Consider the following 15,356-nt stretch of genomic DNA (forward strand, 5'->3'; position numbering starts at 1 on the left):
AGACAACAGACTGCTGGCTCACAAGACTGCAGAAGCTAGCGAATCAGGTCAGATGATAGGTTGCAGGGCACGGGGCTGCAGAAGTAGGTAAAGCCCAGAATCAGCAGGTCATATGCAGGCCTCTGGCTTACGTCTCAAGAACCAGAGGACAGAGAGACACGAGCTGGGTGCAGGATCCAGATGTAGAGAGAGCCACACCAGAGTGTGCAGGTCACACCCCAGGGAAGAGCATGACTTGACTAAGGGTGGGACTTGAGTCATGCCTTCCTGCAAGGCTGTGACTGAAGACACACCCCACACTAATCCTGTCTCATTAACATACAGAGGTTAGGATTTCCAGTACATAAAATGGAGGATAATTATGTCAAATCACAAAATGGAGTACAGCCACACAATACTGGGAATCATTGGCCTAGCAAAGCCAACATACACCACCAACCACCACACCTCGTTAGGGCTCCATACACCTTATTTGCATAGTCCCACCCAATCATTTTGTGAACATCACAAAGACTATGGCTAGAAGGGCCATATTAAGTAATTCACTGCACTGCAATACCCAACTAAAAGACTACATTTCCCAGCCCCCTCTGCAGCTAAGTTTCGCCAAATTACTAAATTCTGGCCAATCAGATGTAAGTGGAACTGACCTCAGGAGAGCTGACTTGACTGGAAGGTACACCTTTTGGTTGTTCTTCCTGTCCTCTTTTTTAAGTCTGAACCTCAGCCTGGATTGTGAATATGATGGCTGGAGCTCCAACCGCCTGTCTTTGGATCATGAAGTGACACTGAGGATGGAAGTCACATGTTAAGAAGGATAGAGTAGAAAAGGAGAGGGAGCCCAGGTTCCTGGAGATTCTGTGGAGCCAACATACCAGCCTGGACTGCCCTTGTATCTCCTGATTTCCTGAATGGGAAAGAATTAACGCTTATGAGTTTAAGCTATGTTACAGCAGCTAAACACACTTCATTACAGATACAGAGACCCTAACGAGAATGGGAGATTTGAAGTGGTAAATGGGAAAAGGTTTAATTTTAGAGTAAGAGTGGATTTTCAGGGATCAGGATGCCAGGTGAGAGTGACGATCACATTGTCTCTCCTGCCCTGACCCGTTCTGCCAGCTGTGGGCACCCACTACCAAATGGGAAAAAGGGATTGTTATGGATTGGATTATGTCCCACAGAAATGTGTGTAAACTTGGCTAGGCCATGATTCCCAGTATTGTGATTGTCCACCCTTTTGTCATCCGATGTGATTTTCTTATGTGTTATAAATCCTATCACTATGATGTTAATGAGGTAGGATTAGAGGCAGTTGTATTAATGAGGCAGGACTCAGTCTACAAGATTAGATTGTATTTTGAGTCAATCTTTTTTTTTCCTCTCTTTTGTTTTATTTTTTTAATAATTTTTATTGTGCTTTAAGTGAAAGTTTACAAATCAAATCAGTCTCTCACATATAAACTTACATACACCTTACCACACACTCCCATTTACTTTCTCCCTAATGAGTCAGCCCGCTCCCTCCTTCCAGTCTCTCCTTTCGTGACAATTTTGCCAGTTTCTAACCCTCTCTGCCCTCCCATCTGCCCTCCCAACAGGAGATGCCAACACAGTCTCAAGTGTCCACGTGATACAAGTAGCTCACTCCTCATCAGCATCTCTCCCCAGCCCATTGTCCAGTCCATTCCGTGTCTGATGAGTTGTCCTCGGGAATGGTTCCTATCCTGGGCCAACAGAAGGTTTGGGGATTCTTCTGGTCTCAGTCAGACCATTAAGTCTGGTCTTTTTATGAGAATTTGGGGTCTGCATCCCACTGTTCTCCTGCTCCCTCAGGGGTTCTCTGTTGTGCTCCCTGTCAGGGCAGTCATCGGTTGTGGCTAAGTCAATCTCTTTTGAGATATAAAAGAGAGAACTGAGCAGACAGACATGGGGACTTCATACCACCAAGAAACAAGAGCACATCTTTTGGACCCAGGTTCCCTGCACTGAGAAGCTTCTCAACCGGGAAGACTGATGAAAAGGACCTTTCCCCTGAGCCGAAAGAGAGACAAAGCATTCCCCTGGAGCTGGCACCCTGAATTCAGGCTTCTGGCCTCCTAGACTATGAGAGAATAAATTTCTGTTTGTTAAAGCCACGCATTTGTGGTATTTCTGTTATAGCAGCGCTAGATAACTAAGAAAGGGGTGGACCCTAACTTGGGAGACTGTCTCCTCCTTTGAGGACGAACACATCTGCCATGGCCCAGATTCCAATTCTCCTCATCTCTGGGAGGGAAACGCATTTTCCCTCTAGCAAATCAGGCCATCCACTCTTTCCCGCTGGCTTACTCTAGGAAGCAAGTGCTTCCTTCTAAAAGCTCTTCTTTGGCCAAACAGAATGTAAGCACCGCAGAGCCAAGGTACATTTGGTCGGTCTGCGGCAGTCATGGGCCAAGCACCGTGTTGAGCATTTGCCTGACGTATTTTGTGTTAGCCTCACGATAGTAACCCTATTTTCTGAGGCTGAGAAAGTTCAGCCACCTGCCCCAGGTCACACAGCTATGGTGTGGCTCCAAAGCCTAGGCTTTAACACAGCTCCAGTGGTTAGGACAAGCCTCAGGAGCAGCTGCAGCCCTTATTGCCTTGGCCGCAATGGGCTGCCCAGGGTGATAAAGCCTTCCCCCTCCCCCCAACCCCAAGAGCTTCAGCCTTAAGTTAAAGACCCAGACCATTCACTTCCTCTTTGGGGCAAGAGGCTAAGCCTCAATTTCCCTTTCCTCTTGCCCAGTGTCATAACAGATTACAACTCTGCTGACCTAAAAACGGCTTTCCTGCTCCTGTGGGCTCAAAGCCTGAGTGCAGCCGCCTTGTTCTCTCCACTGAGCCTTGTAGACGGTTTTAAGAACAATGGCTTTGGAGAGGGTGCCTGGGCTAGGACTTGGAGCTCCCTCTGCCCATCAGCCAACTGTGTGACCTTGGGGGTATCACTGAGACCCGAGGACCGCAGTTAACCTTCTGTGAAATAAGACACTTGCTCTGTCCTCCTCACATAGATAATAGATGAGAAGGTGTGTTGGAACCTTTGATGAATTTTTCAGATGATAACAACAACTCACATGTATTGGCTGGTCACTATGTGCCAAGCAATGTGCTAAGTACCTGCATTATCTTGTTCTCTTAAACCCTATGGGTAGGCATTGCTGTCATCCCCATATTGCAGATGAAGAAAACTGAGGCTCAAGGAGTTAGGTGGTTTGCTCAAGTTCACATAGCAAGTGATGGTACTCAGGTTCCAACCCAGAGGGTCTAATTGCAGAACTGATGCTATAGACATGAGCGGTTCTTATTAGAACGGGTGTAGCGTGGCTAGTCAGGGAGGCAGCTAACGCCGGTAGGAGGAAGACCCTGCTGGAATTCAGGATTGGGGGTTTGGCCCTTCACCAAAACGGTGAAGCCTGGGATGCAGGGTGGGAGAGAGCGTACTCTGGCCATCTGGCTGCCACTTGTCCCTTGTCCTGACACCATATGCCTCCTGGAGGGGCTCCTAGCAGATGCCTCTGGATGGAGAACCAGTAGCTGCCTGTGGCCCCTTAACACCCCTTTCAGAGTAGGGGCTCATCAAGGGGCTATATTTATTTACGATGCAGACTCAATTTGGAGGCCAGCAGAATTCTGCTGCCTGGGAAAAAGATGGGAAGGGTGCCATGAACCTGGGCTGGCTTCTTCATCTCCCCATCTGATTTGTGAAATCCCAGCCAATTCAGTTGGTATTGCCGCCTGTCTGTAGGGTTTTCGCGCTAACAGGGCAAGCTGCCGGTTGTTTTCAGAGCTCCCTCTGGTGGCAAATATGCACCACTGCATCCTTTGCAAGGGCCTACTAACAATTTTTTGTAGTGGTGTGTATTTTTGACAAACACACGTTTTCACATTTAATCTTCACAGTAACCCAGTGGCTTTCAGCATTATTTTTGTCACCTTACAGAAGATAAAACAGAGGCTTAGAGTGGTTAAATGCCTTGCTCAGTATCATGCTGTAGAGTAGGCCCAGTTTTGAATTCAATCCTTTTTTCAGCCTTCCCGCTCCCCCCCCCCCCCCCGCAACTGTCATCACATCTAGATCTCTGGTCGTGAGCACCAGCTTGGTAACAATAATTTCCAAACTCTGCTTCCTTTTCCTCCTCAGGCCACCAGTTCCCTTTTCTCAGCCTTACCGCCCAGGTCTCAGCCTGTGTCCCAGGAGTGGGGGCCCCGACAGGAGGGTGGTGGTGGTATCTCCTAAGGTTGGAAGGGCTGAGGCCCAGAGTCAGTGCTGAGTTCTGTCTTCTCTGCAGCAATGCTTTCTAACGTTAACAGTTTTAAAAAAAGAATTTAACCCCCAGGACTATGGCCCCAGATACCCTTTTAACTCAGAACTGAAACCTCTCCTGAAGTTCACCCTTCAAATATTAGACAGGTCTATAAAACAAACAATGAGACACAAAGAGGAATGTGCTTCTTTGTTCAATCATGTATAGGAGGCCAAAAGGGCAACACCTGCCCAAAAGCAATGACAAAAGGGCAGGAACAGACAGGAAAAATGGATGGATGGAAATGGGGAATTGGGGTGTGGAAGGGGAGAGTGTTGACACATCACGGGGATTGCAAACACTGTCACAAAACAATTTGTATATACAGTGTTGAATGAGAAGTTAATTTGCTCTGTAAACTTTCACCTAAAGGGCACACACACACACACAATTAAGCACAAAGAAATGAAAGTATGTAGGGTTTATTTGAGCAATTCACTTATATGCACACAGGGACATCTGTTCAGAAGAAAAAACAGGAGGGCTCGTGTAAGCTAGTTATAATGAGGTCTTAAGGAGGAAAGGAAGAAATAGAGTAGACAATTAAACCATTGGCTAATTGAATCATGCCCCCTTTGCGCGATCAGCTGATATCAGGTTACTAGGTGGTCCCTGTCGCCTGGCTAGCCCCCGACTCATTTGTACAAATCTTACGGTGTAATCTGGAGGTTTAAAAATAATAAAGGCACTTCAACTGCTCAGGAAAATCTAAAGTTTTAGAATTCTGTCTCAGGAAGCAAGGCAAATTACCTAAAGTTAAATTCTTTGCGATACATAAATTTTAAACGAATTCATGGTTAACAGACGTCTTGTCACAAAAAGGGGTTTACACGATTTTCTGACCACTGTGTCTCCACCGTGTCTCCTTTGTTCCTGTTCATCTAATTTGGGTAAATTCCATTCCACGTTGGTCAGTGACCTTTGTGAAATTTCCCACAGCTCAGATGAGTCTCAATTTGGGCCTCAGTTTCCTCTCTCTGCTTTATGTTTTTTATTTTTTGTAAACCAATGGAACGTAATATAGATGCAGAAAAGTGCACAAATTATAGGTGCACAGCTCAATGAGTTTTCACACAGTGAATACATCCATTTACTCTCCCTACTGGGGTTTTACTGACAAAAAATTAGAGGCACCCCTTGTGCCTCATCTCAGTTCTTACCTTCTCCCAGTGGTTACTGCCAAGTGACTTCTAATACTGTAGATTAACTATGCTTGTTTTTGAACTTCATACAAATAGAATCATGCAATATGTACTCTTTTGTATATGGAGTCTTTCACTCAACACTATGTCTGCGAAATCATACATGTTGTTGCATGTAGAAATAGTTTCTTCATTCTCGTTGATGTGTACTATGTCTCAATTGCTATATACAGCTGCTATGCAGTGTATAGTATTTCATTTTATCAATATAGCACATTTTTTTAATTCATTCTACTGTTGATGGACATTTGGGTCATTACCACTATTTGGTTACTATGAACATTCTTGTGTACGTCTTTTATGTATATATGTATACATCTCTTTTGAGTATATACCCAGGAATGAATTAATACGTTATGGAGTAAGCATTTATTCAGTTTAGTAGATATTACCAAACAGTTTATGAAGTGGTTGTTTCAATTTATTTGCCCACCAGCAGCGTGAGAAAGTGCCGGTTACTCCACATTCTCACCAACACTTAGTATTGCTAATCTTTTTAATTTTAGCCTTTCTGGTGTGTGTATAGAGGCATTTTACTATGGTTTTAATTTGCATTTTCCTGTTGATTAATGAGATTTAGCATCTGTCATGGAATGAATTGTGTTTCCCAAAAATATGTGTCAGCTTGATTAGGCCATGATTTCCAGTATTGTGTGGTTGTCCTCCATTGTGGGATTTTCCTATGCGTTATAAATCATAATCTCTGTCTGTGGTTAAAAAGGGTTAGGGTGGAATGTAACACCCTTACTAAGGTCGCATCCCTGATCCAATGTAAAGGGAGTTTTCCCGGGGTGTGGCCTGCACCACCTTTCATCTTACAAGATATACAGGGAAAAGGAAGCAAGCAGAGAGTTGGGGACCTCATACCACCAAGAAAGCAATGCCTTGAGCAGAGCATGTCCTTTGGACCCAGGCTTTCTGTGCAGAGAAGTCCCTAGTCCAGGGAAAGATTGATGACAAGGACCTTCCTCCAGAGCCGACAGAGAGAGAAAGACTTCCCCTGGAGCTGATGCCCTAAATTTGGACTCTAGCTTACTAGACTGAGAAAATAAGTTTCTTTTTTGTTAAAGCCATTTACTTGTGGTATTTATGTCATAGCAGCGCTAGATGATTAAGACAGCATTTTTTACATGCTTATTGGCCATTTGGATATCATCTTTTGTAAAGTGCCTGTTCACATCTCTTGCCCACTCTTTTCATCAGATTGCCTCCTCTTATTTATCTGTAGGTTCTTTAAATATTCGGGATGTACTTTCCTAGTTATATGTATTACAAATATCTTCTCCCACTTTTTTGCTTCCCTTTTAATGCTCATAATGGTAATGGTGTCTTTTCATGAGCAGAATGTCTTATTTTTAATATATTCCCCCTTATCAATTTTTTCTTCTACGGTTAGTACTGTCTCATTGAAGAGATATTTGCCTACTCCAAGATCATGAAGATATTCTTCTATGATATCTTCCATATTTGCTCCATTGATTTACCTTTCACATTTAGATCTAAAATTAACCTGGAATTTCTTTTTGTGTACAGTGTAAGGCAGGAGTCAAGGTGCATTTTAAAAAAATTTTTGACATAATTTCAGTTTTACAGAAAACTTGCAAGAATAGTACAAAGAATTCCTGTATACCCTTCACTGAGATCCCCAACAATATATAAAGAGAATAAAACATTATGAACAAGTGGGGTTTATCCCAGGAATGCAAAGTTGCTAATTTACATTTCATCCTTGAGTTATTATAATGTGAAGCCTTGTCTCAGTCTCTCTTCTTCCCTCCACAAAACACACACACACTCATTCATTCAACAGAATTTCATTGAGTGCCTACTATGTGCCAGGCAATGTTCTAGGGATGTAAATGACAAAAACAAAGTTCCTTTCCTCATGGCACTTATAGCCAGAAGAGGGTAACAGGAGTTCCTGTGGACAGTCCTCCAGTGACTCTGCTGCAGCCGTTGTGAGAACTGCTGTTGCAGATGTGTATTTAAGAACATGGGGGAGAATTCACACCGTACCAAGTGATAAAAGCAGACTCTAAGAACTATATGGACTTCTGGTTCATTTAGGAGATGGACTGTAGGTATCCTATTTAGTATCGTACTTAGCTAAAGAATGTTTGTGAAATGTATGTGCTAAAGCCTAATCAGCCCAAACCCACCAGAAACGGGTAACTTAGCCCGAGAAAATCAGATTCATGAATTCACAGTGAGGGAGGGAATTCCAGAGGAACCTTGGAATGCTGCTTGGCACGAGGGCGACAGAACCCTCTTTTGCAAGGTTTGGGTTCCAGCTGAAGGATTTTGAAGAGGGAAGCAAGAATATGTGACCCCAACACTCCCCAGCATGTATTCTCCTTTTTCAAAATGGGCAACTGAGAGCTTGACTTAACTAAGCCATGAAGAACCTGTGTTTTCTCCTTCCTCTGCTTGCCTCCATACCTCAGTTAAAGACTTTGTTTTGACCTAATGCTAATGACTTTGTTCTTTGTTTTAACCTGATGCAAATAACTTTGTTTTGTTCTGTCTGACCACCTGTGGAGTACAACCACAGGAAAACCAGAGCCTAGGTATCTGATATGTATATCTTTAGCCTAGTAAAGAAATGTTTGACAGGTATCTTTTGTCACTATCCTGTAATGAATAACTCCTCTTGAGAGCATACCTCAGGTCAGGCCAGGCACAAAGACGCTTGTAACCCTTTTAAGATTCTATATAAGCTGCAATGTAAAATTGCTCTTTGGGACTCCATAGAGACAGCCTGTGTTGCTGCTGGGTCCCTGGTGATGGATACATCTCCTTAATAAACTTTCTCACTCTTTCTGACTCGGAGTATGTTTCATTGGCTCAACTGCTCCAGGGCAAGGACCCTAATCGGGTAACAGATCCACTTTGGATTGAGTGCTGATTCTCAAGCAGGATTAGGAAAAAAAAAAAAAGGGGGGGGGGATTAAATAGGGATTGAGTGCTGGCATGAAGTGAGGGTGCCTCAGCAACTGGGTAGTCCCAGTAATGAATGAAAACAGCAAAGGGGGTCTGGAGCATCGCTGGCTGCTTTTTCTCTTTTCAGGCCGAGATGATTTTCACTTTTTCAGGCCTGGATAGGTTTTGACTTTCAAATAAATTTGTGCCTATGTTTAACTTTTGAAATTAGATTTTCAAAAATAATATAAAAGCACTTTTTTTTTTTAATCCTGCAAAGGAACTCCAGTTTTATAGGCTCACTCCTGTGACCAAGAACCGTAGCCCTGGAGAACGAGCCCCGGAGACTCTTAAGCGACAGAGCTCCAGACACTCCCCCAGCTAAGCGTCCTCTTGGAACCCCTCCCTCCCCGGGAGCCTGGAGGAATCTTAAAGCCGGATGTTGATTGCTTTGTCATAGTAACGGGCAGCGAATTCGGAAGTTGCGTCAGAGGAAGAGGAAGTGAAAGGGGCTGGAGACCCACGTGGGTTGTGCGCGTGTTTCTGCGTCCCTGGGAGCCAGTCGTTTAAGTCCATTCTCAGCAGCGACTGAGTCGGCATGGGTCGCTCCGGGAAGTTGCCCTCCGGTGTCTCGGCTAAGCTGAAGCGCTGGAAGAAAGGTCACAGCAGCGACAGCAACCCTGCCATTTGCCGCCACCGGCAGGCTGCCCGTAGCCGCTTCTTCAGCCGGCCCTCAGGTAGCAGGGTGGAGACTCCGGCGGTGGGTGGCGGGGTTCTGGACCGGCCTCAGTCCAGAAGGGACTGGGGTTCTCTGGAAGGCCCGGAGTCCAGGCGTTGGAGCTTTCGTCTCTTAAAATGTCGGATCTGGAGCGCGCCGTAAAGGCCTGCCTTTCTGATTTAGCAGACGAGGAGTCTTGAGTTGGGGAATGATTTGTGTACGGCACTACTACAGGTGTACAGGTTGGAACTCTTGGGCGCAGTTAACCCTAGGTAACACTTTACAAAGCGCCTTCACCTTCATTCATTCATTTTCCAGGCGCCATGGGTACAGCTGACGCTTATGCCATAGGGACAGGGAAGCAGAAACTTTTACCTGAGTACGCTTTATTCTTGGTTTTCTAAGTTTAGGCGCACAGTGGGCCAAAGAGCCCGTCGGGTTTGGGGCCCGGACTCCCTGGTTTGTTTCGTAGACATCGTTCTCTCGGCGAAAGGGAGGTCGGGGTAGAGGTGGGGTTTACCTAGTGCCTCTGGTTCTCAGGAAAGAGCGACCTGACAGTTGATGCTGTGAAGTTACATAATGAGCTGCAGTCAGGGTCGCTGCGCGTGGGCAAAAGCGAAGCCCCCGAGACGGCCATGGAAGAAGAGGTGGAACTGGCAGTCACCGAGAAGTCCTCGGGCACCTTCCTGAGCGGCCTCTCCGACTGCACAAACGTCACCTTCAGCAAAGTGCAGCGCTTCTGGGAGTCCAACTCGGCTGCCCACAAAGAGGTAGGGGGAGAGGGCCGGAGTGCGCAGCAGTCGGATTCATGTTTATCTTCCTCCAGCTCTGGTTTGCCTGCTGTCAGATGACAGCACCTAGTATTCCTGGAAGATGTGTCATCTCTCCTACCCTTTTTTGTCCCCTCCTTGTTAGCTCGCTTAGGGCAAATCCAGGGAGGCCTGGTGGAGCAGCAGTTAAGTGCTCACCGGCTAACTGAAAGGTCAGCGATTGGAGCCCACCCATGGCTCTGTGGGAGAAAAGACCTGGTGGCCTGCTTCCTTAAAGACTACAGCCAGGAAAACCTTATAGAGATAGTTCTAATCTGTCATATAGGATTGCTGTGAGCCAGAATGGACTCCACAGCACATAACGACGACTGGGCAGGTCCCACTTCCTGCTTTTTGTAAGAACATCTTCCCCACTGAAGTGTAAAGTTCTTGAGTGTAGAAGTAGCTTCCAAGCATTTATCCCAGCTATTCCTAATAGGATTTTTTACATAGAATATTTTCAAGCCACATTTGTTGAGAAAATTAATGCTGAATAACAGTGGTTAGAAAAGATTTTATCTAGAGAACTAAGTGATATATTTTATATTATTTTAAGATTTTTAAATTATACTTTTTTTTCACTTTCTAAATGAAAAATGTCACAATTCTAAATGGTACTGAAGTGACTAAAATAAAATGGGAAAGTTGTTCTCCATGTTTGACTCCTTAGTGGAAATTATGGTCAACACATTGCTGTGTATCCTCCTAGATCAGTGCTGTCCAATAGAAATGTAGTATGAGCCACACATGTAATTTTACTTTTTCTAGTATCCACATTTAAAAAAGTCAAAAGAAACAGGTGAAATTCATTTTAATGATATATTTCATTGATTGATATGCTAAAAATATTATTCTAACACGATCAATGTGAAAATATTAATGAGATACTGTACGTTATTTTTATACTAAATCTTCACAATCTAACCTATATTTCCATTTACAGGCTATCTTCATTTGGATGCTAAATTTTTATTGGAAATGCTTGATTTGTATTTAGGTTTCATAAAAGTCACAGTTGAAATAGTAGATCCATACACCCAAGATGTTCCAAATACATGTTTTCCAGTAACTGAGTCAAGTATTAGTTTTTAAATTAAAAAAATTAAAGATTCAGTTCCTCGGCCACTCTAGCCGCATTTCATGTGCTCAGTAGCTCCTCACTAATAGCACAGTTCTAGACTTTTTGGATGTTTTTCACCCACGTTTTATTATTTAGATATACTGAAACAAATTATATTTTACGGACGCTGTCTGTTCTGCAACTTTTTCCCCACTGGACTATATTTCTATAGTTGTAAGTGAATACATATAGCTATTTCTCAGTCTTTTTAATGGTTACATAGTATTTGAATGTTTCATTGTTTATCATGTAATAATATCTAAGGAGTCCTGGTAGCACAGTGGTTAAGTGTTTGACTGCTAACTGAAAGGTTGGTGTTTCGAACCTACCAGCTGCTCTTCAGGAGGAAGATGTGACAGTCTGCTTCCATAAAGATTACAGCCTTGGAAACCCTATGGGGCAGTTCTACTCTGTCCTATATGGTCGCTATGAGTTGGAATCGATACGATGGCAACAGGCTTGGTGGTTTGCAATAATACTTTATTAATCCCCTGTTGATAGCCACTTGGTTTTTCCAATTTTTTGGTGCAGTAAACATACTTGTGCATAAATATTTGCACTCGTGTGCAGATATTTCTATTAGAGTTCTAGAGGTGGGACTTTGGCAGACGTGTTCTGCGTCTTCCCGTTTGCTTGGCCCTGTGGTGTATACTCCTGGCTCTGAATGTTGCTCGTCTTGTCTGTCTCTGGGCTTTCTCAGGAGGATAGTTTGTAAAGAAGCAAGGAAAAAAGAAGCTACTGTGGGATGGGGCTGAGTCTAGGAGCTGTCACGGGTGCCTTCTCCTTCATGTGCAGATCTGTGCTGTCCTGGCTGCCGTCACTGAGGTGATCCGCTCCCAGGGAGGGAAGGAGACGGAGACCGAGTACTTTGCTGCACTGGTGAGTGGGTGCAGCTTGCGGGTGGGTGTTCAGAGCGGTGGCTTGTGCAGGCTATAGAGAGGAGACAGAATCAGAGGTTGCCTCTAGCACGTAGGGTTCTAGAAAGACAACCTTGAACAGGTGAAGGCCCACCATTCTCAGGTGGCTTGCGGGGCTGGTGGTATTTGGCACATGATTCTTGTAAAACAAAAACTCACTGCTCTGTTTTCTCTTTCTTGATCTATGAAACAGAGTAAGATCTGAGAGAGCCTCTAGAAAAGTGGTTTTGAAGTGGGGTCCAGGCATCCCTGGGAGTTCCCAAGACCCTTTTAGGGGGGTTGGCAAGAACATAAACATTTCTATAATAGTACTAGAGCATTTACCTTTCTCACTCTATTTCGTGCGTGGACAGTGGAGTTTTCCAGAAGTTACATGATATCTGATGATATCATTATTTGGACAGCTAATGGAATTGTACTTGTGTGTTTTCGAGTTTTCTCAGTTTTAATTTTTAATATGGTAAATATCAGTAGAGATAATCTGCAGACACAAAACTTTTTTGGGGTCCTCAATAATTTTTAAGGATGTAAAAGTCTGAGAACTGCTACTCTAGAACAGCGGTTGGCAGCTATGGCCTGGGGGTCAAATCTGACCCAGGGCCTGGGAGCTAAGGATGGTTTTTACATGTTTAAATGATTACTTAAACACATACGCACACCCAAGGAAGAATATGCAACAAATACTGTATGAGGCCTCAAAACCTAAAATATTTACGATCTGGCCCTTGACAGAAAAAGTTTGCCAACCCCTGCTCTAGAATAATGAAATAAATTAGATGCAATATATGGTGTTTATCACATGCCAGGCAGTGTTCCAAATGTTTTGCATGTATTAATTCCATTGAACCCCACAACAACTTATTAGGTAGGTACCAGTATTATTCCTATTTAACAAATAATATTGTTATTCCGTCTTACAAACTGAGACACAGAAAGGTTAAGTTACCAGTCCAAAGTCACACAGCTAGTAAGTGGCAGAGCCAGGACTGGGCACATGGTTTCCCTGCCCCACTCCTCCTGTTTGCCCAGCAGGACCCATTTCCCATTCATACCCCCCTGATCTGGCCCTCAGATGACAACAATGGAAGCAGTGGAGTCTCCGGAGTCTCTGGCCGCTGTAGCTTACCTGCTGAACCTTGTCCTAAAGCGGTGAGTCCTGGTTCCTGTTTGAACCCCAGGTCTCTTCATAGAGGTGGGGGAGAAGGGATTGTGGATGGGAGGTGATGAACAAAATCAAGGAATTATTAAAAGATACTCTGGTAACAGGTGGCATTCTACAGCATCAGGCTTCCGGGGGCAGCTTGGGGTGTCATCCCAAGGAGTGCGAGTGTTGGTAGCCTGGGCCCTGAGAAGAGGGGCAGCCCTGGTGCAGTGAGTGGGGCAGAAAGGTCGTAGAACGTTGGCACCAGGCTCTCTGGATACTGTAGCCAGGGGAGAGGTGGGAGAGGATTGGCACGGGCTTAGCAGGGCCATCTTGTGGGTGATCTGGGAGTGGGTAGTGGAGAAGGTGAGGGAGGCAAGGAGCTCAGCTGTGGTGGAGAGTGTACTGAGCTGGGTGTCAGAAAGGGTAAGTTCTCGTCCTGTCTTTGTTATTCCCTGGCTGAGTGACTGGGCCAGCAGTGCCTCCCTCATGTTAGCTTCCTGGTTTGTAGCACACCGGGCCTCACCAGCTGTTCTCAGAGGCCCCTCTGGGCTTCCGACTATCCATGTTCTCTCCCCACAGCGTGCCCAGCCCTGTTCTCATTAAGAAGTTCTCCGACACCTCCAAAGCCTTCATGGACATCATGTCAGCGCAGGCTAGCAGCGGCTCCACGTCTGCCCTCCGATGGGTTAGTGTCCTGGTCTTAGTTTCTCCTCTGTCGTCTTCCAGAGCGCACCTGATTTGCCTAAAGCTTGGATGCTCCCTGGGAGGGGTCTACATGCACTGTGAACCCTCAGATTGATCCCTTTGAGGTTTTCTGGAGTTGATTAGAACCTGGGCTCTTTTCCCATCTGGCAGAGACTGGTGGGGCTGAGGGACTGTGTTTTTCTTTTTCAAGGTCCTCTCCTGTCTGGCTACCCTTCTGCGGAAGCAAAACCTGGAGGCCTGGAGCTACCCTGTGACCCTGCAGGTGTACCACGGGCTGCTGAGCTTCACCGTGCATGGCAAGCCCAAGGTGAGACTGCTGGACCCCAGAAAATGGGGAAGGGGCACAGCCACCCCTGGGACCCAGCCCAGTCCAGTGGGCAAGGCAGATGCTAGCCCATCTGAGTGGGGTCAGAGATGTTGCTCTGAGTACTGGGCTCTTGCCCTGAGGCTCAGCATCCTGCCTCTGAGGCCTCATTTGCTAAGATCTAGAAGGCAAGGCAACTCCCCTTGTACAGGAGGGATGCTCACTGCCAGGCCCTCTGAGTCTCTGATGCCTCATCAGTCCGTAACATGGAATCTCCAGCAGATTTGTTAACTTTGGCAGGCGAGGGAGGGTGTGAGCATTGGAATCATACTGTTAGATACCGAGTTGACCACTTGTTGCTGGTCTTAAGCAAGTTACTTAGTTTCTCTGAGTCTTGGTTTTCTTACTGTGAAAGAGGGCTGATAAATACCAACCTTGTTGCAAGGTCGTGATGAGACTCCAGTGCTCACCACAGGCCTGGGGTCAGCTCCTGGCTCACAGCAGGGGCTGCACATGGTGGTTCCCTGCTCTTTTTCTTTCCAAGATTAAGGGCAGGGAGCATATAATCATAAAAAAACCAAACCAAAGTCATTGCCATTGAGTCAATTCTGACTCATAGTGACCCTATAGGACCGAGTAGAACTGCCCCATAGAGTTTCCAAGGGGCAGCTGGTGGATTTGAACTAATGACCTTTTGGTTAGTAGCCGGGCTCTTAACCATTGTGCCGGCAGGGCTCCGTGATAATAATGGTAGTCGTGATAATCACTAACATCCTGCGTGTGCTCAGTCTCCTCCCCTACATATGCAGGTGGTCTTTCCCTCTCTTCAGGTCTGCTAAAATATCACTTCACTGGAGACTTCTTTCCTAACCACCCTATAAAAAGTAGCAACCTTTGCTTCGTTTTCTGCAAAGCACTTTAAACTTCTGGTGTTTAAATGAGTAGAATATGAGTTGTCTGCTTAGTTCATTAGAACATAGATAGTCAGAAGCCCAGAGGGGCCTCTGAGAACAGCTGGTGTGGCCCCGTGTGCTACAAAGCAGGAGGCTAACAAGGGGGAGGTACTCCTGGCCCAGTCACTCAGCCGGGGAATGACAAAGACAGGACAAGAAATTACCCTTCCTTCGTTGCCAGCACCAGGATTTGTTGGATGAATGATGAATAAATCCTGTTTTAAAGATGAGGATACT

General features: G+C 45.3%; 1 protein-coding gene and 1 long non-coding RNA gene across 4 annotated transcripts in view; one reads left to right on the forward strand and one right to left on the reverse strand.

Annotated features, from left to right (window-relative positions):
• The first annotated feature begins 8,948 nt into the window (after positions 1-8,948).
• The window catches only part of RRP12 (ribosomal RNA processing 12 homolog), a 30,695-nt gene continuing 24,287 nt past the window's right edge, over positions 8,949-15,356 (forward strand). For 2 of the 3 annotated variants that reach the window (XR_010318089.1, XM_003408986.4), the window contains exons 1-6: positions 8,949-9,186; positions 9,708-9,937; positions 11,892-11,975; positions 13,086-13,162; positions 13,737-13,842; positions 14,053-14,169. Coding sequence is in view for 2 of the 3 variants with exons in the window: in XM_003408986.4 (XP_003409034.2) it covers positions 9,048-9,186; positions 9,708-9,937; positions 11,892-11,975; positions 13,086-13,162; positions 13,737-13,842; positions 14,053-14,169 (753 nt within the window). In the remaining variant the exon portion in view is untranslated. Of the gene's footprint in view, positions 9,187-9,707; positions 9,938-11,796; positions 11,976-13,085; positions 13,163-13,736; positions 13,843-14,052; positions 14,170-15,356 lie in introns of those variants that run through there. The other variant, XM_064269494.1, reaches the window with a different exon arrangement.
• Positions 11,565-15,356, reverse strand: part of LOC104845805 (uncharacterized) — a 43,929-nt gene continuing 40,137 nt past the window's right edge. Inside the window, exon 10 of the long non-coding RNA XR_010318090.1 lies at positions 11,565-12,026. This is a non-coding gene — a long non-coding RNA (uncharacterized LOC104845805). The remainder of the gene's footprint in view (positions 12,027-15,356) is intronic.

Source organism: Loxodonta africana, chromosome 16 (assembly GCF_030014295.1).
Source record: "Loxodonta africana isolate mLoxAfr1 chromosome 16, mLoxAfr1.hap2, whole genome shotgun sequence".
In the NCBI taxonomy this organism is placed as follows: Eukaryota; Metazoa; Chordata; class Mammalia; order Proboscidea; family Elephantidae; genus Loxodonta; species Loxodonta africana.